The sequence below is a fragment of the Musca domestica genome, unplaced genomic scaffold (genome assembly GCF_030504385.1).
Source record: "Musca domestica strain aabys unplaced genomic scaffold, Musca_domestica.polishedcontigs.V.1.1 63, whole genome shotgun sequence".
In the NCBI taxonomy this organism is placed as follows: domain Eukaryota; kingdom Metazoa; phylum Arthropoda; class Insecta; order Diptera; family Muscidae; genus Musca; species Musca domestica.
The window spans coordinates 3,325,171-3,348,323 of record NW_026712370.1 but is presented as its reverse complement, the minus strand read 5'-3'; the positions used below and the strand labels follow the sequence as shown (position 1 = coordinate 3,348,323).

The following is a 23,153-nucleotide window of genomic DNA, read 5'->3' as shown; positions in this document are numbered from 1 at the left end:
ATACACAAAATTGGCAGAAGTCCGGCACACAGCTGGTAGCGCTACATTACCTTTTAGTTGTACCATGGTAGAAGAATATAGGTAGATGCATCAACGCTTGGGAACCTTGATGTGTCAAAATTTTTGAAATGTTGTTTCGAAAATAAATATATTTTTATATGTTTTCTTATACGACGCCAAACGGATATTATTATGATAATCATTTTTCAACAATTTTTACGAATTTTAATAACTTTTCATTCAACATTTTGAATTTCAAATTTAGTTTGACAGTTCATTGTTCCAGCAGCTGTTTCGATGCGACTACCTGTATTCTTCTACCATGAGTTGAGTCAAATACTATCAAAAGCAAAGAAGAAATTGAACATTCGAAAGCAACGCAGGACTAAACAGCTGTTTTGGTATAAACAATAGGGATCTATTAATCGTTTTGTTACTATGCAAATATCCTGGCTGGCAATGCTTTACAAAGGGAATTCGTTTCTTTGTTGTATTTTTCAGAGTCAGCACCTGTTAACTTTTACATATCCTGTGTATGCCTTTCTGGCGCTTTTTCTGGTTTAATGGTGATTTATGAATTTTCCTTTGGCCAGGATCAAAGTAAAGTAAAAACGACCTCTCAATCGATAACGCTGTAACAACCGATAACGACTTTTTGCACATTATCGATAATTCGAGTGGCGGTTTACAGTTCCCTAACCCTACTATACAGGCAGATTTATTTGCAAGGAAAAAAAGAGGAAAAGTGAATGAATTCGTTGTAAAATTTTCATAAATTATCCACAATATACTTAAAAAAATTTACAAAAACTAAATAATTTGCAAAAACATACAATGGGGTTTGCAATAAACCATTAAAAACGCGAATGCAAACCGTGCGAAACCGAAAAAAACAAATCTTAACTATTGCCAGGCAAAACAGTAGCTGTGAAAAACGACGGCTAGAAAAAGGAGAAAAATTCTACGCCGAAAAGGCAGACTAACTGAGAGAAGAAGCACATATCTTCTGGTCATCGGCGCTGTTTGGAGGACTGGATTTTTCCAAAACAACTTTGCCAAATGAGTGGAAATATGTGTGATATTTGTTCTGATTTCCAGCAATTATTGGAGTCGTGTAAGTAAAAAAGGACATTGGCTGAATGTGTTTATGTCGCCGAACACGTAGCAGACATCCATGCTCAATCATGCTGGGTGGTGTTTCCAATTTGGGAGGCATACATAGAACGGCATGTGATTTGTTTGAAATACATGTAAAAAAGCCGGTGCTGTAAACAAAATCCTTATAATTTAATACCAAATTTTAACAAAGAAAAATAGAGCCTGCCTATGTCGTTTGCGTGAGTGCGTGTGTGTAGGAACAGCGATTGTCCCGAAATAGTGCTGAAAGAAAAAGAAAACGGGGGAGTAGATGGAAAGGTGTGGAAACGTTGTTAAAAGAGGTCTCAGTATTACTCCGATACCCTTACCTCCGGCTCATAGAGGAATGATACATTATATTTGTCCTCTGCAGGCTAACATAGACCAGTCTCATAAATTGTGTAACTGTATCTTATTTCAGTAAATGACAGTGGAGATATCCTTTTTAGTGAATGAATGTGATCACATTTAGTTACTGAACGTTCCTAAGTTCAGTTTATATCCGTTGCAGGCACCGTTGCTATATCTGTTTTAAGAATAAACAAGGTTCAGGCCCCCTAAGTTTTTAAGTAATATTTAAGTTCTACTCCGTTCCAAATATAGAACTAGCTACTCAACCCAACACTTAGTCATTGCTACATCTTCCTAATTATATTTGAAAGAATGATTTCCAAGCCTTAAAAGGCCGTCGAAAAAGTATAATCAACCAACCCCATGGACGTATGACAGAATAAAACCTTTAGTCTATATTTCCCACCTACCGTTGTACTACTTTGTCCAGAACAGATATGTAATCAACCTATTGTATTCTATAGTTTAAACCATTGTCATTATATATGGAACTTATACATTTGTTCTCATTCTCATCTCCTTCGGCTGAGAGCCACCACTGTTAAGCAGTGGTCTTCAAGGATGCCGTAAGTATTTTTTTACCAGGTGCAACAGGGTGCCATTTTATTTCACCTTCACGAGAGAATTTTTTTTGGAGGTCATATGATGCTGCTAATTTTTATAATTCATCCAGTTATCAATTATTATTCTAAAACTTGTATATCTTCCATTTCAGATGAGACACGAATAACCAGCAATGATGCCAAGCATTCGATCATTTATAAAAGTGAAATTGAAACAGCATTTGGTTACATACAGGCATGGCCTCAAAGGCAATGCATGTGTCTATATCGAGACACGAAAAATTTCGAACGTTTCAATTTACTGATACAATCGATGATCTGCTTAGCGGTCCATCATTTGAAACACATTAAACGTTTAATTGAGGACTATAGAAAAATTACAGCTCATGCGGCTGCTACACAAGCCCCAGCACAGACTCAATCATCAGCCGGTAGCTGCGCCAATGCAGAAGGCCAACCATCCAAGGAGGATGAAAAAACAACTACCACAGCAACGAAAGAAGAAAATAAAGTTGAAGACAAAAAAGATGCTGGTAGTACACAGAAGAAAATAGAATCAGATCCAGCAAAGGACGAAAAACTATATAAAAAGTCGGGTAGCAGCTCCACAGACGATGAAAAACCACAGTCAACAAACCCCACAGAAGCTGTAACATCGAAAACATCGGATGATTCAACGCAGCAGTCATCGATTGGGTCGTCTGGTGGTGATAAAGCCGCATCCGCATCACAACCATCACCATCCTCTTCAACAGTATCCCAACACACCGAAGAGCCTTGGATATTACCCGAAGTCGAAAAATTGCTACTCTTGGTATCCAAGATCTTCTTGCTCAATTTTCCACTATACATTGCGTACAAACACAGTACCCATGCTCGTCTGGACGACATATCGGCCGAAGAGGCACAACATTTGGCCATATTTTGTGATCTACATGACAATGAAATACCCGTTCACTTGTTGCGAAACACAACATTATTTTGTAACTCGAATGGCTTTGCAGCCATGAAGTTGTGCTTCGATCAACCTGATTTGCCGGTAACAACGGCCCATGCCATTACGGCCACAGTGTCGAATATAAAGTTATGGTTACACTACGGTTGCATTGTACAATTGTATGTACCGCTGAGAAGTAAAATATTACAATACATGTGTAAGCTGTCCGATCAAAATCTAAGGACAGCTGCCACCAGGGCAATGGCTGATTTTGTGTGGTCAGCTGTGCGAGATCCCTTGGATGCATCGGTTAGTTTTGACGTTGAGGGTTTGGCGTTGGCATTTAAATATTTTACATCAACCACGTTGACAATGAGATTGGCTGGTAAGTTAAAAGTTATAAAAATATTGATATATTCTTTTTAATTTTTTTCTATTTTTAGGCATCACACAAATCAATGCTCACATCAATATTTTTGGGGAGATCGAAACGGTTGGTGAATTTGAGGTTGTGGCCCAAAAGATTGCAAACTGGTTAACTGAAAATCAAATAATTCAGCATTTATTTGGTCCCAATTTGCATGTGGAAGTATTGAAACAGGCCCATATTGTTTTGAATTTTTTGGCTGTGGAAAATCAAATTACGGAAGAACACATTAAACTTATTTGGCAGGCTACACAACAGCTGAAACACTGCTCCAAGGCAATTTTCGATATTCTGCCATCGCTGGTAAAGAATTTAGCTCCAAAACCTGCGATGTATTTGTATACTCTGTTGTGTCGCATGGATCCCAAAGAACACACAGAACAAAGTATTTATATTGCCTCGGCTCTGACCAAACTTATATGGTCCAGGGACTCGGCTCAATTGAGTTTGGAAGAAGAACTAATGGCGGCTAATGCCACAGCAACAAGTTCAGATAGCGGCAGCATGGATGGCAGTAATTCAGATGAAGGTAATGGCGATGACAGCAGTCTGGTTAGTGCCCGAAAAAGTCCCATAGATATTGAGAATGTATGCTCCTCGGATACGGGTGTAACACCCTGCAAACAGGCCAGACGCAGGCGTCAAATGCCCATAATACCGTTGGGAAAATTCGGAAAAGTTATTAACGAGGGTGATATAAAAATCATTAAACCCACCACAGATATGAAGTGAGTATTGGCATTTTGTTTATTTTTGTTTTTCAATGTAGTCAGCTTTTAATCTCCTCCTCAAAATGTGTTGTCTTATAAAATATTGAGATTAATACCATTGCTGTTTGTTTTTTACTCTTTCAGAATGAAAAATCATCGAATTGTAAATATCATCGACAATTCCAGCAGTGAAGATGACATGACCCAGGGATCGCTGAACATAACACTGCATCGAAAAAAATCGCGCAAAAGAGCCCGCAAAAATAACAGTAATATGCCCCTGACACGATTGGCCTACGAAATTGTTGAAGCCATTTGTGATGGCGGTGAAGATGAAGCGTCAAGTGATGATGGCGACGACGGTGATGACCCGGAAGCTGAACTTCTGAATGATAGTGATGATTGTAGTGATACTGGACAAGTGTCGGGTGCTGTTTTGACCCATTTACATGGTGGAGGTCAATACATTAGAGCTATAGCAGAAACTCATATCAGCGAACTGTTGAGTGGAGCTGAAAACGAAGGAAGCTATTCATCACCAATGAGTAATAAATCCGAGAAGAATTTGGCAGATTTTGATGATGAAGATGTTTCGCCATGTGAGGAAGAGATTGCCCAATTGGTGAGTTCTCATGCCCAGAGGGTTTCTCATAATTGCATGCCACCAGCCTTAGCTGCAGCAGCAGTGGCAATGGCTGCGGCCCACACAGCAATGTCAATGCAAAAAAATGATGCAAATGTAGCGGCGGCAGCAGCTGCTGTGGCAGTGGCAGCAGTTGCCACTGGCAATGCCCAACAGTCGTTGTTGGCAATGCAACAGCAAGCAAATGCTGCCGCAATGGCCAAAGCGGTGACAGCCGGTCTCAATTCAAATGCTTCAGCAAGCAAACATGGTAATGACACAGAAATGGACAAGGAATGTAATAAAGCTGCGACTTCATCCATATCACCGCAACAACCAACATTTAAAATCAATGATGTCTGTCAGCCGGGTAATACTTTGTTATGGGATTTATTACAGGATGATAAAATTGTGAGTATTTTTGTATATTTTTTTTATTTCAAAACTGTAATTGTCTTTTCCGCTTTAAACAGGGACAGCTTGGCGAATCATTGGCCCTGGAGGCAGAAAAGGCATTAGCCACATTGTTATGCTTTAGCAACGATCGTCATTTGCGCACGAAATTTATTGAAGGTTGTCTACAAAATCTTGCCAATAATCGCAGTGTTATTGTCTCGCTACGTTTGCTGCCCAAGTTATTTGCATCATTCCAACAATTTCGTCCATCCGATACCCATCATGTTACAATGTGGGCTGAACGTCAGCATCGCATGATGTATCATTTCTTTAACAATATTAAATATTATGCCAAAAGGCATATGGAATATTTGGTAGCCAAGGCAGCGGGTGAACAGCAACAACAAACGGTAAATGAATTGTCCCTATACTCGCACAAGACACAAGTGTCAGTACGTCTACAGTTTTTGTCATCGATATTTTCTTCGATGGGTTCGCCAAAGACTTTCAGGTTAATACTTGTGAAATTTTTGAATTTTGTCAAAAAATAACGTCTCTTTCCTTTTTCAGATTAAGTCTAGAACAAGTGGACGCCCTATGGGAATGGCTGGCCCATGATGTGGACTGTTCGGATTGCTATTTCTCTTGGCTGCAAAGTCAAGCCAAGGGAGGAGATCAGCATGCCTTAGGATTGGATGCATTGCAACATTTATATTTAAAAAAATTGCCTGAACTGAGACCAGAAGACTTTTCCATGGTTGCTTTGGGCCTATTTCAGCAATTGTGTAGTTTAGCTCGCATGGCCATAGCACATTATGAAAAGCAAATGGATGCAATTTCCACAAACTCATCAAATATTGTGGGTATGTTTCATCTCTGGAAGATTGCATTGAGGGCCCATACTTCGGAAGTGTCGCTGGCCGCCATTCAATACATAAATATGTATTACATGGGCCAGCAATTGCGACTGGAAAAGGAATTTGTATCACAATGCATGGAACATCTGACACAGGCTGCCAACGCATTGGAATGGTAAATAAAAGCTACTCCCTTTCCAAAAGTGTTGTAATTTTATTTATTTTTTATTTCTTTGAAAACCGCCTTCGTAGCAACAATGAAGATGAGAATGCCCTGATGTGTGTCCAGCGTGGTTTAATGTTATTAAACACCCATTTAGATACTTTCCGACGACGTTACGCATTTCATTTACGACGTTGGGCCATTGAAGGACAGGGCATTGGTTCACATAGTAATCTCAAGAATGAAGGCTCAGGACCCGCCATACGTATAATACTACAGCCAGCGGGGCTGTCGGAAAAGTCAATATTACACATGCATGCTTGTGACTTAATTGCTGACTTAAAGGCAGAAATATCGAAATGGTAAATATTTGTTAGTGCACATTTTAATAAAGAAAATTGAACTGTTTTTTTTGAAGGTGGGAAAATCTACAGGGTACTTCCAATTCGGGAGTATCTGCCCCCGTTTTGGGCCTCCTTTTAAGTGAAGGGCCATTACGGATAATAACACAAGGCCAGGAGCTATCATCGGAGTATGATGAAAGGACATTGGGAGATGCAGGTTTTAAGGATAACCAGGTAAGGAACAAAGTCAAAATTATATAATCAATTTATATAGTTCCACCAGGCATTTGTTATTCAGCGTTATTTTAAAATGCTCCTATTAATTTTACTCTCTTCCAGATCGTTTATGTATCGCTGGGAGGACGAGGTGCCCGACGCAAAGAAACGAATATCGATCATCCATCAATGCAACCGCCACCACCCAAAGAATGTTTACCCACAGTATTATTGCTACAACCGAAATATTTCGAAAAGCTCTTCTCGTTGATGCAAACGTTGGGCGATATGAAACCCCAACCGAATAATTTGCAATTGCATACCAAGGCACAGATATTATCACGACGTGTATGGGATATTTTGGCTATATTACCGACAAATCCCACAATTCTGGATGCATTCAAAGGTTTGGCCAGTGATCTGACGGAATGTGACCAGTACGCGAACGGTCAGGAACAGGAGAAGGAAAACAAACACAAAAAAATCAAACAAAAATTATGTGAACTATTGGATCCAATTAATTTACAAAAATTTATGTATTCACTACATATTGTGGAGAGTTTGGCATTGCATAGTGTATTTCAGCAACGTGGTGGTGCACCATGTTGTGGGGGAATAAATGGTAATATTATCAGTGTTGAATCGGCAGCAAAATCTAAGAAAGCCAGTAGCAGTTGTGCAGGTACCTGTTCCGGAAGCGGCAGTGGAAGTGGTAGCTGTCCTGGCAGTGCAGGCGGCAGTGTATCATCCGGAGCCAGAAGACGTGACAGCATCGAAAGTCCCCAGAGCAGTAATAATAACAAAGACCACGAAGAAGATTCTTCCAAGCCAATTAGCAGCGATGAAAGGGATAAAGAATTTTCCGCGGACATGGGAAAGGAAGGAAATTCAACAATGATTTCTATGGATACACCAGAAAGTGAGCAACACACTTCAGCTAACAATGTAACCACAAGTGATAAGGAGCCCAGTAGTCCCCTCAAACACATGGCAAAAAAGGCAAAGAAATCGGAATGTTCTGCATCAACGCAAATGGACACATCCACAACGAGCGACAATAAATGGAGTGAAATTTTCATACGTAGTGGCGGCTTAAAACATCTTTATGATATCTTCATATCGGGCCAATTACAACAAAGCTCCTATCCCAAAGAATTGTTGAATGAATGGCGACACGATTGTTTGGCCAGTCTCTTGCGCATTTTATGGCTGTTGGGATTCGAAGAGGATTATCACGAGGATATGTTGGTGTCCATTTCAAAGCCCAAAGAGTTTATGTTGGAAATGATGTCAGTAGATTCTTGCTTAAGACGTCTCTCTTCCATATTGAATGACGAAGCCTATAGCAATTACTTGGCCACCACTTCAAGCTATCAATATCACCATTTGAGGACTGGTTTTTGGGGTCGAGCCCAAGTTGTACAATTTGCTATGAACATCATGGTCAGTTTTGTTCATGCCTCTGTTGAGGCTAGACGATCGTTGTGGGCTCATGCCGAGTACTGTAACTGGGTGCAGAAATTCATTTTGGAAGATCCGGAACCGGCGGTTAGACGAGAAATTTGTGCCGGTCTATATCGCATATGTTTGGGTAATTCTCAAAGCTATCAGCAGCTGTTGGCACCATTGCTGAGGAAATTGATTTCGTTTTTGCCCGTGGCAGAAAAAATGACCTCTTACAATCACCACAATCCCTATATGTTGACGGATGATGGCAAGGAGCCATATGGACCGGCTTGTCGTGATTATTTTTGGTTATTGGCCCGATTGGTTGATACTCTATCACCGGAAATGGTTAAATCTTCTCTGGAGTCATCTGCCTACAATGAAGATGCCATTGATGTTGAAAAGCTATGCCAGTCGGTGGCTCAGAGTATACTCACGCGTGAGTTCTATGAAACCCGTTATGGAATGCAGGACGATGGCTTGGTTGGTCTCATCAATCTTATGTCGAATTTAGTAAAATATGATCCCACCTTTAAGTTCAGTTCCCAGGCTGTACAATTCATAGAGAAGATATTTGAATTTTTATTTGATATGCCCTCACCAAATAATCGTCAAAAGCCCAAATGCAAATCGGCCACATCGAGAGCAGCGGCCTATGATCTTTTGGTGGAATTGTGTAAGAATTGTCCGAAAAATTACACATTTTTGCATCAGAAGCTGTTGGCGCAACATACGCCCGGACCAATGCCACCATATCCATGGGACTATTGGCCACGCGATGAAGGACGTTCGGAGTGCGGCTATGTGGGTCTGACAAATTTGGGTGCCACTTGCTATATGGCTTCCTGTATACAACATCTCTATATGATGCCACAGGCCAGAGCTGCTGTTCTTCGAGTCCCACCAGGCAAGGCCCAAAAACATGCACCCACCCTGCGTGAACTACAACGCATGTTTGCATATCTTTTGGAATCTGAACGCAAAGCCTATAATCCACGATCCTTTTGTCGTGTCTACCAAATGGATCACCAGCCACTGAATACGGGCGAACAAAAGGATATGGCTGAATTTTTTATTGATCTTGTCTCGAAACTGGAAGAAATGACTCCTGACCTTAAGGATTTAGTCAAACGTCTATTTTGTGGTACTTTAAGTAACAATGTCGTCTCATTGGACTGTGATCATGTCTCTAGGACAGCTGAAGAATTCTATACGGTACGTTGCCAAGTAGCTGATATGCGTAACTTGCAGGAATCCTTAGATGAGGTGACTGTCAAAGACACATTGGAGGGTGATAATATGTATACATGTTCGCAATGCGGCAAAAAAGTTAGGGCTGAGAAGAGGGCATGTTTTAAGAAATTGCCACAGATTTTGTGTTTCAACACGATGCGTTATACCTTTAATATGGTGACAATGCTGAAGGAGAAGGTTAATACACATTTTTCATTTCCCATGCGTTTGAATATGTCGGATTATGTGGAGAAAACTCTAATGCCACATCAATATAAAGGTGCGTTCAAAGATTTCAGTTTTATATATGCATTGTTATTGAAAGATACTTTTGTGGTTTCCCATGTTTTAGAGGATCGTGAAAAACGAAAAGCAGAAAAAGGAGGAAATGCAAATGATTTGGAGGATGACTTGGAAGAATGTTTAGAGTAAGTTTTATTTGGTGCTTATTTGAATTCATTCTAAAGTGGGCATTTTTTAATTATCAAAGATATGAACTTGTGGGGGTCACTGTACATACCGGCACGGCTGATGGTGGCCACTATTATAGTTTCATCAAGGAGCGCAATAAGTCTGCAATGCAACATGATCGTTGGTTCCTTTTCAATGATGCTGAAGTCAAGCCCTTCGATCCTTCACAAATTGCAGCTGAATGTTTTGGTGGAGAAATGACGGTAAACCCAACAAATTATATTTACCAACACAAAAATGTTAACAAAAATGATTTTCTATTTCAGAGCAAAACTTATGATTCCGTGACAGAAAAATATTTAGATTTTAGTTTTGAAAAGACTAATTCGGCCTATATGCTGTTCTATGAGCGAAGATTGCCTGAACACCTCAAAGAAAAACATGCCCATCTCTTGGCTTCGCCACCAATGACAATAAGTCCAAAGATGAAAAACGAAACGTCAACGGATGAAGGTTCAAAGGAAAAAGAAAATGTTTCACCAATTGAAGGAAAAGAAATGAAAGAAGCACCGGAAGGCAAATGTGATAATAAAAGTAAAAGCCCCGAAGAAAAGGCAACTGATAAACCGACCACAGAAACAGAGATACCATCCACATCAACGGGATCCACATCATTGTCATCCAATGTCACTGCAATAACGCCCACATCCAGCAGCTTGGCAAATAAAGCAACTGATCATTTTATAAGACCACAATTAAGTAAGGAACTGGAAGACTGGATATGGCAGGATAATAGACAATTTTTACAAGATCGCAACATATTTGAACATACCTACTTTAAGTAAGTTTAATATTTAAGCATTTACAAACTCCTAGTAATTTTATATTCAACTTTCCCTTCAGTTTCATGTGGCAAATTTGTGGCCATATCCCACAAACCTTGATATCTCAGCAAGATGTCACTTGCATGGCTGCTAAGCTGTCCGTATCGTTTTTTATTGAAACATTTATACATGCCAAAGAAAAGGTACGTTCGTTGTTTTCGATCGTTTTTATTATTTAAGGGTAATAATCTGAAATGTTATATTTTCAGCCAACTATGGTACCATGGGTGGAACTTTTGACAAAACAATTCAATGCCAGCCAGGAGGCTTGTGAATGGTTTTTGACCCATATGTCAATGGAACCATGGTGGCCAGTACAAGTTTTAATTCAATGTCCCAATCAAATGGTTCGCCAGATGTTTCAACGTTTGGTCATACATGTTATTCAAAGACTGCGGTAAGTTGTAGTTAATTTGCTACGGAGTAATATTGAAAGTTATTGCATAAGGAATGTTATTTTAGGTTTTAACAGGATTAATATTCGTGCCCTTTATAAATATTTTTGAAGGGAAAATAGAAGAAAATCCGCAGTAGAGATTTTTGTGTAGCAATTGTGTGTAGGTTATTCAAGAATATTTTGAGGGAAGAAGTTATCTATATCGGTGGAGTTTAAAATGAAAGAGGAGATATATAATTGTTATTATTTTTTTAAGAACCTTTTGTAATGGGTCTCAATTGAGCTACATCGTTCATTTATTAAGAAGTGGTTTTCAATGACGTATGACATTTTTTCTTATGAAACCATCGTGGATTTTTGGACAAACATATTTTAAGAATTTTTTAGAAATTTTGTTCAGGGGAATATTGGTGGACTTTTTAGAGTATTATCTTAAAAAACAACGCGGTTTTTTTAGAATACAGGGTGAGATAAACAACTGCAACAAAGTCAACCGCTATAATTTTTATTTTTTTTTTTTTTAATTTTATTGATTGAGAGCAAAAAATGTCTGAAATAGCATCAAATTTTAGAATAAGTTTAGATTTGTTCGAATTGGTCACATTTGGCACGAATTATGGCCTTCAAATGGCCAATGAAAACGTCACACGCTGCCCGAATGTTGCTCTGCGGCCTCTTGGCCCAGTACCGGCGAAGCGTTTGCTTGAGGTGATCGACACTTTGGTATTTTTTAGTGCCAACCTTGCTTTTCAAAATACTCCAGACACAATAGTCCAATGGATTGGTATCCGGAGATTTTGGTGGCCATTGTGCGCTGGAAATGAAGAGAGCAATCTAATTTTGTAACCATTCTTGGGTGACACGTGCTGAGGCGATGGTGCTGAGTCCTGTTGCAATGTCCAAGGTTTGCAGCCAAAATGTTTGCGTGCCCAAGGCTTTAATACACCCTCCAGAATATTTTCGCGATAATATTCGGCATTTATTCTGATGCCAGGGTAGATTAATACGAGCGGAGAGCGACCATTGGCTGTTATGGCGGCCCACACCATCACCATGGCCGGCGCTTGAGACTCTTTTGAGTCTATTTTCTTCCTGTTGCGGTGTAAGTTCTTGCACTTTTTGAAATTGCAATGGCTCATTTTTCATTTTTAAATATTTGCCGAATGAAATATTGCGATATGTTTAGCTTTCGAGCCATTATTCGTCCACTGCGACACGGGTTTCGATCAAGTCGATACTTTACTTTTCGAACCATTTCTGCTGATGTTGCTGTTTTCTTCCGTTCACTTCTTTGACGTCGGGCTACGCTGCCATTATCACGTTAACGAGCGATGGTACAAGACACAAAAGATTTATTCACATTTAAATGCTAGAGTGCTCTAACGATAGCCACTTGTGGTTTTCCAGCCAAATTCCATCACAAATAACTTTTTTTCTGGAAAATTCTCACCAAAATGCTTCTCACTCGAATAATTTTAACAGCTGTCAGACGAGTGGCTTAGAAATGACAGCAGTCTGAAGTAGGTTGCAGTTTTTTCATCTCACCCTGTACTTTTTGAAAAGGCAAAGAATATTTTTTGAGAAGAGAAATATTTTTTAAAAAAAACGTGATTTTTTATATATTTTTTGAACATAAAAACGTGGTTTTAGAATATCTTTGGATATCGTGGACTTTCTAGGAATATATTTTGAAGTGAAAAACGTGGAATTGTGAATTTTTAGTAATTTCTTTTGAAGAGACATTCGTGAATATTGTGGGAATATTTTTGAAGACTTAAAATTTTTTGAAGTTCCAATCGAGAAATTTTTAAGGAATATATTTTATTTTTGTGGATATATTTTAAAAGGAACATCGTTATTGTATTTGAGGTACAATCGTTGATTTCTTTTGAAATCAATTTTTGAACGGACTGTCAAGGATTTTTTCAGGCAAGCGATCTATTTAGTAGAATATTTTTGTAAGGGATATTTGAGCTATTATCCTGAATTGTTATACCCTCAGCCAGCCGTGTGTAACAAACTTAAAAAAATGTATAAATTAGTAAAATGTATCAGAAATGTTTGCCTTATTTGGGCGATGGCCGTATGTGGATAAATATTTGATAAATTTCCCTTCCGATTAAGTTATGAATTACCTTAGGATTTGACACCGAAATTTAGAATCTAGCCAAATCCCACACATAAACAAGTATGCGACGAAGATAAATTATGGAAAGTTCCATTTATGCGTATATCATAGGAAAAATGCATCTATAATCTGACTCTAGAAACCTATGTATATTCTGAAGAACATTGTAAAACACTTATTGGAATTTCAAATTCAGTGTGTTTCAAATATCCTGTTAAAAGTAAAAGATTCAGACATATATGTAGATTTGGCAATTTTATTATTTTCATTTTTTTGGTAAAAATGTTTAATTTTTATTACCGAAGCATTCAAATTTATAAAATCAAGTTACTATAGTCCTTAAATCTTTGTGGTAGTTTCAACGGTGGATGTTGTTATTGGGGAGTCTGTGGTCGAAAATGATGGTGGTGATGGGACTGGCGATTGCATGGTTGTTGAAGACAATGTAGGCAAGACTGTTAAGGTACTTTCTTCAATTGGTTTTGGTGTTGTCATTGTCTTCGAAGGTTTTTGATTTGTATTAAACGAAAATAAATCCAATAGGTTCTGAAATATAAGATGAATGTTTAGGTTTTTTTTTTGTTAAAATATATTTTGTAAATTAAATTTGTAATTTTAAAAATTTTAAGTATTTTTACCTGTGAAAAGTTATCTAAAATTGTGAAGAAATTCTGTTTAGCGTTTGCTAAACTCTTTTCTATTTCACCAAGAAAATCTGTGCTTTTTTGTGGTTTACCATTGTCTCCTCTCTCTAGGTTTGCATCCATGTCCACATAGTCAAATGGTATAAACGCCGAAATTTGTGATGAAAATATCACAAGAATTACAAAAGAAAGAAACACTTTCATTTTGTCTGATATTAAACTATATTTTCCACAGGTATCTTGAAAATGATTGAACTTAATTGAAATTCTTAGTATTTGAACTACATATTAATGGCTAGGTGGTTTTTTTTGGTTTAATCTGAAAACAAAAAACATTTGTGTAAACAAACTTAACTTTTGGAGAATAAACAACGAAAAGGTCGTCTAAGTTAATGACATTTCAGATGTTTAACCCTTTCAAAGGCATTTCATATTTGTTATTTTTTACCAAAAACATTTTTCCTTATTTACAGAGCTTCACATTGCCATCTTTATTTGAAAACCGAATCGGATGTCGATGACAAGGAGGTCATTGGAACAGCTTCATGTGTTACTCGTTTCATAAGTTCATTGACCATACTAATGGAGCATGGTGCTAAAGCCCATTTACGCAATCTTTCCGAGTTCTTTGGCTTGCTATTCGAATTTTCACGCATGGGCGATGAGGAAACTTTGTTTCTGTTACGCATTGGTGTTATAAAAAGTGTGGCCGATTTCTATTTGGGCAATAAGACTCATGATAATGTAAGTTTAATCGCTATTTGTTAAGTAATATTTATTAATTATGACTTAATTTTCAGCTTGAAGTTGGTTCGGATAACGATGATAATTCCTCGGATGAGGCATTATCGGTGGATAAGACAAGGCCAGCTTCATTGGATAAAATGATTGCCTTGGTGGCAAGCCTAGTGGAACGATCGAGGGGAGCAGATTTGCGTTTGAAATTGTCGCCCAAGGACTATAACGCCATTGCAGGCGGCAAGGTAAGTTCAGATAAGTTATATATTTTGCAAGGTAATGTAGATATTATCTTTGAATCTTGTGTAGGGTTTCCCGTTTTTGTATCAACAAATTAAAGATAACATAAATCCTCATCAAACAAGGCATTTAATACATGCTCTCTGTCGCTGGGACGAGCGTTTGGCCAATCAAATCATAACCATGTTGTTTACATCTGTAACCAAGCACACTGAATTGTGTGGTCCTTTCTTTAAGCTATTGACATTGTTGACAGAAACTCAGGGTGGACCCTCTGGCCTGCCATGTTTTTCTCAATTAGTTTTGCAGCGGGTTTGGGATGCTGCCGAATACTGTCCACAGTCGGCATTGGATTGGCTGGCTTTTCAAGCACCCAAAAATAAAATAGCACATGCCTGGATCTTACAATCGGCCGATACATGGGTGGAGCAATATTTGCTTGCCCATCACAATTCAAGAGTTCGTAATGGTGCGTATAAATAAGGAATTTGAAAATCGTTTATATTTAATTGTCTGCAACTTGAATATATTTCAGCTGCTGCATATTTACTGGTCTCACTGGTACCATCACAGCCATTTAGGGCTAATTTCCGCATACATTCACTGCACAAATTATCATCGTCTTCATCATCTCATGTTTATCGGTGAGTGAGAACGTTATTTTTCCGCAAAAAAATGTCAATTCAAATAAAATACCTATTTGTCTTATCTTCCAGTGAACTTAACAACGATGCTCAAATAATTCTACACAATATCATTAATTTGCTGTTACGTTTATTGCGGCCAGCAAGAGCATACGCCGATATTGGCGTTCATGGTACAACAAAATTAACTTCTTACTTTAGCCTTTTAGCATATTGTATGGCATCTAAGACTGAAAAACTTATGGTAAGAATAGTTTCGTCCTAAATAGGAAAATTTCGTACATTTTTATTTTTTGTAGATGGGTCCTTACATGCGTGCTTTGTGGGATCTATTTCATCCACGTTTGTCAGAGCCAAGTGTACCAGCTCATCACAATAAACACGCTTTGTTGGCATTTTGGCATCATACCATCCTCGATTGTCCCGAAAATGCATTGATTGTAGCCAACTGTCCAGAAATCACAAGGAATATAGCATTTAATTATATATTGTAAGTATTTTGTGGAAACGGAACCCCAATAAGCTATTCCAAAAAAAAAAAAAAAAAAAAAAAACACTTGGATAGAACTCAATACCCTAAAAATCCCTTTAATTGGGAAACTACAGAAAGTTACCAAGACCTTAAAAATGCCTTTGAGAAAGTTGAAAGTTCAAAAAATAACGAAGGCCTTAAAAATCCCTTTGAGGGAAGTTTAAACATACTCGATCGTCAAATCCAAATCTCTCAAACAGAGAGTCTTCAGAAAGTTACCAAGGCCTTAAAAATATATTTGAAAGAAATATTAAAATACTCGGTCGTAAAATCCAAGTCCTTCAATAGAGAGACGTCACGATGTTGCCAAGGCCTTGAAAATTAATTTGAAGAAGAAGCATAAAATCGTGAAATCCAAATTCCTTAAATAGAAAGACGTCAGAATGTTGCCAAAGGTTAAAAAATTCGTTTGAAGAGGAAGTATAAAAATACTCGATTGTCAAATCCTAATTCCTTAAATGGGGAGACCGTTCAAAGGTATTCTTAAATAATCCATCATCATAGTTCTTAACAAAAATGTGTTTAAAAAACTTAATATTATACAGGGTGAGATAAAACACTGCAACCAAGTCAAACGCCATAATTTTTACATTTTTATACCCTACAACACTATGTGTTGGGGGTATTATAAGTTTGATTGGGCCAAAAATTATGTAACACCTCGAAATATTGATTTCCCACATAGGAAAGTATATATGGATCTTCCTATCTCGCCGAGCTGAGTCGATCTAGCTATGTATGTCCGTCCGTCTGTCCATGTTAATTTGTAACCACTCTACAGGTCGCAATTATGGCCCAATCTTCACGAAATTTAGAATGGAGGTGGGGTTAAGGTCAGAATAGAACCCTATTTCTTTTTGAGATGATCGCATAATATTTAGGGGTCGAAATGGACCAAAAACTGAAAAATTTCTTGAATTTGCAGTTGCTCTACAGGTCGCAATTATGGACCAATCGACGCGGAAATTAGCATGGGGCTAGATCTTCGGGCTGGACAGAAGCCTTCCAATTTTGATGGTCATCGGGTAATATTTAGTGGGTGAAAAAGGCTATATGTTAAATAAAAGCTATGTGTTAAATAAAAGTCAAATTTCCATTAAACGGCGAATATTTTTAGTCCCGGCTAAATCATAAATAGACGAACAGGTCAATTCTGACCGTTACGTAGATGCCGATAGTAAATATATCGGATATATATAGCGAAATATATACAACGTGTATATACAAAGGAAAGGAATGTTAGATGGAATGCTTATATCTCAAGAATGGCTGGACCGATTTTTGCCAATTCAGAACGCACTCTTGACATAAAAGTAAAAAATCTAAAAAAATCGCATAAAAATAAGTCAAAAATTATGTTAATATAGATTTTGTAGTATTTTGTGACATTTTTTATTTGTTTTTCATATTTTTTATCGCATGCGATTTTTTCAATTTGACTTATAATATTAATATTTTTCCACCTTACAACACAGGTTTGGGATATTATACACAGATTGCAATTTTCGTCCGATCCTCACAAAAAGGGTAGGGTTAGGCTCAGAAGGGCTACGCCTATTGTTTTCAAAGATGTCCGCAATATATTCCTGATTTTGCAGCCGTTATAAAGGTCAAAATAGAAACTAATGGACACGAAATCTCGCATGAAGTTAGAGCACAGCCTTTTTTTGCTGATTTCGTTGACTAATATAGCCAAATATCCTAGACAAGCAAATCATATAAATGAGTCTAAATTTAGAAATACAGAGGGACCTCTTGCTTTTGGAGATGATCGCACAATATTCAAAAACAGGGAAAATTTCCTGATCACACAATTGAAGCCAATCGACACGCCTGAGAAGAAAGTTAGGGACAGGGAAGAAGTCTAGCATTATGTATGGCCATTGGATTATATTTTGCTGTAAAATGGACCATAACAACTAACAGCACGACGAAGTTCGTAAATATTGGTTAAATGTCCCTGGTCAAAACGCTAGTAATATCTGGGCAGTGCTCCGTGACATAATTTCAAAATCGAAATCTTCCAAAATGGATTTGGGCATAAGGGGGCTTCTAACATATTGTAGTGTTGTAGGGTATCACATGGTAGGCCCCGCACGACTATAGCCTTTGCTTACTTGTTTTTATTGAATGAGAGCGAAATATCGGAAATAGTATCAAATTTTAGAATAAGTTTAGATTTGTTCGAATTGGTCACCTTTAGCACGAATTATGGCCTTCAAACGGCTAATGAAACCATCACACGCTGCCCGAATGTTGCTCTGCGGTATTTTGGTCTATTCCCGGCGAAGTGCTTGCTTGAGGTGATCGAAACTTTGGTATTTTTTAGTGCCAACCTTGCTTTCCAAAATACTACAGACACAATAGTCCATGGGATTGGTATCCGGAAAATAAGAAAATAGATCGATGGGCCTTATATGAATTCTCTCAGCACTCATCATAGCCGCAAAAAAATATACTTTATTATAAGACGAGGAAACTTCAAATATATTCTAAAAAAATCAACACTGACAGCACTTTCTTTAAACTCTGATAGCCCAAAATTGTTCTTATAAAATCTTCAACTGCATTCCAATTGGTCATATTAAATTTATTTCCTTAAATACACTGTAATGACCCTAATCCAAGATAGTAGGTCTGATGATGATTATGATGAGTATCAGAAAAAGATCCTCAAAAATATATTCTTAAACAATTTACAAATCATTTGTTTGTTTTTTCCCTCTCCTAGAGCCGATCACGACGATTCCGAAATTGTGGCCTATAACCGCGCCATGTTGCCAGCCTATTATGGTTTATTGCGTTTATGTTGTGAACGAAGCCGTAGTTTAACACGTCAGCTGGCCGCTCATCAAAATTTGCAATGGGCCTTCAAGAATATAACGCCGCATCCCACACAATATGCGGCCGCTGTAGATGAACTTTTTAAATTGATGACCCTATTTGCCACACGTCACATGGATGCCAGTGACCAGGAAAAACATGAAGTCACCACATTCCGTCGTACCACATTGTCAGCTTATTTAACGGGACTAGATGCCCGGGTTTCATGGGGCACATTGATTAATGCTTTTCGAATTTTAGGTAGGACAGAGTATGTTGATTTTTTCATTCATTAATTAATCTATGGCGATTTGTTTCGTTTTTTTTTTCTAGTTGACAATGAAGAAGATCGTCTCCTGGTCATATATAATGGTGGCTTGGAGATGTGTTTTGAGGCATTGCACACACTACATTCCATGCATCATGAGGCCACTGCCTGTCATGTCTCGGGTGACTTGCAGGAATTGTTAAGCGAAATGGTTTTACTTTTGAGCACACTGAGATTGAGTACACGCCTCGACAGTAATGCTAGCAAAAAACAACAGCAACAATTGGAACAACAGGTGCAGCAGTTGCAACAACAGCATCAGCAATTGTTGCAAAAACAACAGGAACAATTGAAACAACAACAGCAGCAACAGTCCCAACAACAGTCGCAACAGTCTCCACAGCAAACCCAACAACAGCAAAAAGAAAAACAGCTACAGCAACAAATGCAGCAAATACAGATACAACAAATGCAACAGCAATTGCAGCAACAACATTTTCTGCGTCAACATCAACAGCACACAGCTCTGCTGAAGGGTCTACCGGACGCCGTAAAACGATTGGCTACATTCTTAAATACCTACAGCCCACCGGAATTATGCTGCCTGGCCTTGGATGTACTTAAAGAGCTTGTGCGTAATCCTAATTTGGATGTAACCAGTATTTTAGCACCCATTCTACTTAATTGTCATTTGTCGGCGGCCAGTGCACCCAATGCAATTGGTCCTTTGGGTCCATACTTCCCGCGCCGAGGAGGAAAAACAACATGGCCAACTATGGCCAAAAATATGCCACGACCACCGAGACCGATGGTGCAAATGTGTATACCACACAGTGAACTGTTGCATCGCGGTGTAGATTTTGCCTATGATGCCCAGGTTGAGGCATTCTACAGGCCCTATCACGATTTTCTGGATGTAATGATGAGAATGGCTGTAAATACAAATCAATTAAATGATACACTGGTTAGATTGAGCTGTTTGGCGGCCATAGAAGCAGCTCCGTTGGGTTTTAATTATTTTCCCAAATTTTGGGTTGGCATTTATAATAATAAGAGTACTAATAAGTAAGTTTGGTTAGACACATTTTACCGATTGTAAATTGATGATTAATTCTTGTATATTTTTTGTTTTTTTTTTTTTTTTACAGGTATGCGGAACTGTTGCTTAATACTCAATATTTGGTGGAATATATACATATAATACTGCGGGACTGTCGTGTCTCGTTGAGTGATCAGTATATAAGAGGATTTTTGGAAATCTATTATCCCAAGGTATAAGTAACCCTTGAAATCTCTCTATAGGCAAATTAAATCATTTTATGTTTCGATATTTTTAGGTCTCCTCCCAGTTACCCATTGCACGTCTTTTGTACTCCATTAGTTATTCCATGCACTCAAAAGAGGACTTGGATGATTTGTGCGGCGATCTTTTTGCCATAAGGGTATTTGCCCAATGCACCGGTATACCGGCCTCAGTTCGCAAACAATTAAGGGGATCTCTTAAGGCTTTGTTGTACAAAAGCGCCCGTTATCAAAAAATTGCAGAGGATGGTAAAAATAAATGCGCATAAAAAAATATTTTACAAAACTCTTAACAATTTTCTTTTTGTGTTTTAGAATTATTCCCCAACAAAAAGCTGAAATTGGACACTGATGATAAAGACGATAAGGAATTGAACAAAACTCCCATTGCAAAGGATGATGTAGACCAGCTAAACAATAAGGAACGAAACGAAAGAACCAACGCTAATGAAAACAAAAAAGATAATAACGATGATGATGAAAAAACTGCCAACACAAAACAAAAAGAAGATGATTCTAAAATGGAGGAAGAGGAAACATTGAAGAGATGCTTAATGGAAGACAACGATATTGAGGAAGTGAAGAAGAAACCAAAAATATCTTCTGAAGAGACGGAAACAAAATCTGACAGTAAAACTGAGGAAGATCGAAACAAGGAGGCTATTAAATCACCTGTAAAGGAAAGTAAGGAATCAACAAAGGCTTGTCTTCTGGAAACACCCTCAACATCAGCGGCGGCTGCAGCTGCTGCTGCTGCCGCGGCTCTAAGTTCTGCTGCTTACGCTAGCATAAATTCTGAGAAAAACTCCACAAAGAAAACTGCCGATGAACGTCTAATGGATGAACACGAAAAACGCATTAAACTTTTGCTTACCATGGAAACGTACATCAAAAGTATTTTGATTTTAATGCAAAAAGAGGAAAGTAACTCGCCAAATGCTGGTGCAAATCAAAGTGTTCTGGACGAGACCATGGAAAGTGAACAGAATACAACACCGATACCGGAGAGTAGTGATGAAGGTGGTTGTGGTGGTAATGGTGGCGGTAACAACAATAACAATTCACAAGGCAGTGCCTTTAATTGTAATTCCACAAATAGCAGTAATAATAACATCACATCCACTTCGCCAGAAAACCAGAAGGACACAAAAAACAAAGATGAGGAAATGCCAATAAACGAAGATGATGATGATGACGACGAGCATGCGAATCGAAAGAAGAAGGAACAAAAACAAAGAAATGAACTCCAATCCAATGACAATGATATTCAAAAACAACAGCAGACTGGCCAAGTGGCAACTGCAACCACCACAACTACAACGAGTACAGCGACACATACACATAAAGCGTCTATTGATGATATTATTAATGCAAACACGGCCTCAACGTCCACGGCTGCTAGTTCGCCGCAAATTTAGTTATCGTTCAATGATTTGTTAAATATTTTGTTTTTTGGCAAAATGCTAGATTAGCAGTGCTAAGCACTTTGACTAATTTACTTTAACCTTTTGATAATTATTTTTAAATTTAGGTTGTTTATTTTCTCTTCCCCACTCTCTCTCTCTCTCTCTCTCGCTGCTGAAAGTAGGCATTATTTGCAAACATATTTTCTCCAACTCAACTATCATGCTTTTTTAATTTTAATTTAAATTAAGCTTTAAGCTAATATCTTTTTTAAACAACAACAAAAAACTATTTTTTATCCTAAAATTGTTAATAATTATAATTTTTAATAATTTCTATTTTTCCTATTTTCTCCAACTATTTTTAGCTTATTTTAAGTTTCACAGAACTTCATTATATCCCAAAGTCTTTTTTTTACTTCTTTCTTTTTTGTATGTCACCCATCACAATATACCAGGTGGACAAATATTTATGTAAAGTATAAGAAGAAAAAAGATCATGTTTTTTGTAAACACAATATTTGCTTTTAAGAAGGTATTAATTTATAATTTTCTTTTTATATAAATTCATTGCCGATAAGCATTCACAATGCATTGCATAATCTGGTAAAAAGAGAAACACATTGTAGTTTTTTGTACACTATTTGCAATTGAGAAATATTGCAAAATTTCAATTAATTAAAATTTAAAAGAAAAAAGAATTTCATAAATATGGAATAATAATTGAAGACATAAACATTTTTTTCTTTTGACTAAAGAAAAAGAGAGGTGTGTGGGAATACGATTTGGATTATTAATTAAGAACGCAATTTAAGAAGTTCTAGCTTGCATTAAAAGCAACAACAATGTCAGTTCCCCAGTAACATCAAAAACATATAGCTGTGTTAAAGGGTCATCTACTCGCTGCGCAAAAAAAAATAATTGGTCATGTTTTCAAATACCTATGTATATTTCACTTGAATTGATTAACATACCTGTGGACCTTAAATGTAATCTCTGTAAAATAACAGGCCTCATAGAGATGAGTGGAAAGATTATGGCTTTGATTGCATCCTCGTCGTTCTTTCGCTGCATTTTCCCTTCAAACACATTAACTTTGTTTGGTAAGGCACACCTGAGATCGACTCATCCTATTACAATTCATTTTATTTATATTATAAAACACAAGAAAATATAAAACACCAATGTGGTTACAGGATATGTAATCGACCACATAATGAAAAACACCGAACACATTTCTGTTCCGAGAAACTTTTTCCAATACATCTTTTACAACTCCTCTTTTCTCTCCCCTTATAAATTGAGAATATAATTTTTGTAAAAAAAGAAAGCAAGGT

At 37.6% G+C, this 23,153-nt stretch overlaps 2 protein-coding genes across 2 annotated transcripts; one reads left to right on the top strand and one right to left on the bottom strand.

Annotated features, from left to right (window-relative positions):
* The first annotated feature begins 723 nt into the window (after positions 1 to 723).
* Positions 724 to 22,539, top strand: LOC131805864 (ubiquitin carboxyl-terminal hydrolase puf-like). The gene is made up of 25 exons (XM_059129573.1): positions 724 to 1,114; positions 2,204 to 3,373; positions 3,432 to 4,143; positions 4,270 to 5,158; positions 5,221 to 5,654; positions 5,714 to 6,175; positions 6,253 to 6,525; positions 6,582 to 6,741; positions 6,847 to 9,682; positions 9,755 to 9,830; positions 9,893 to 10,076; positions 10,140 to 10,654; positions 10,717 to 10,840; positions 10,907 to 11,094; positions 14,340 to 14,610; positions 14,667 to 14,849; positions 14,914 to 15,313; positions 15,380 to 15,488; positions 15,561 to 15,732; positions 15,788 to 15,978; positions 18,752 to 19,104; positions 19,177 to 20,176; positions 20,260 to 20,383; positions 20,449 to 20,662; positions 20,729 to 22,539. The coding sequence occupies exons 1-25, from the start codon at positions 1,060 to 1,062 to the stop codon at positions 21,829 to 21,831; spliced, it is 12,198 nt and encodes a 4,065-aa protein (XP_058985556.1). The 5' UTR covers positions 724 to 1,059; the 3' UTR covers positions 21,832 to 22,539.
* On the bottom strand, positions 13,504 to 14,089 carry LOC109613468 (uncharacterized). Its single transcript, XM_020038310.2, has 2 exons — positions 13,861 to 14,089; positions 13,504 to 13,768 (listed from the first exon to the last, which is right to left on the bottom strand). Exons 1-2 carry the CDS (start codon positions 14,068 to 14,070, stop codon positions 13,562 to 13,564), a joined length of 417 nt encoding a protein of 138 aa, XP_019893869.2. The 5' UTR covers positions 14,071 to 14,089; the 3' UTR covers positions 13,504 to 13,561.
* Positions 22,540 to 23,153: the final 614 nt, after the last annotated feature.

Excerpts from the sequence above, each read along its gene's own strand:
- LOC131805864 (XM_059129573.1), top strand. The coding sequence starts at position 1,060 with ATGAGTGGAAATATGTGTGATATTTGTTCTGATTTCCAGCAATTATTG. Across the intron at positions 4,144-4,269 it reads AAACCCACCACAGATATGAA|AATGAAAAATCATCGAATTG; the intron begins GTGAGTATTGGC and ends TTACTCTTTCAG. Across the intron at positions 10,655-10,716 it reads TTTGAACATACCTACTTTAA|TTTCATGTGGCAAATTTGTG; the intron begins GTAAGTTTAATA and ends CTTTCCCTTCAG.
- LOC109613468 (XM_020038310.2), bottom strand. The coding sequence starts at position 14,070 with ATGAAAGTGTTTCTTTCTTTTGTAATTCTTGTGATATTTTCATCACAA. Across the intron at positions 13,769-13,860 it reads TTTTAGATAACTTTTCACAG|AACCTATTGGATTTATTTTC; the intron begins GTAAAAATACTT and ends CTTATATTTCAG.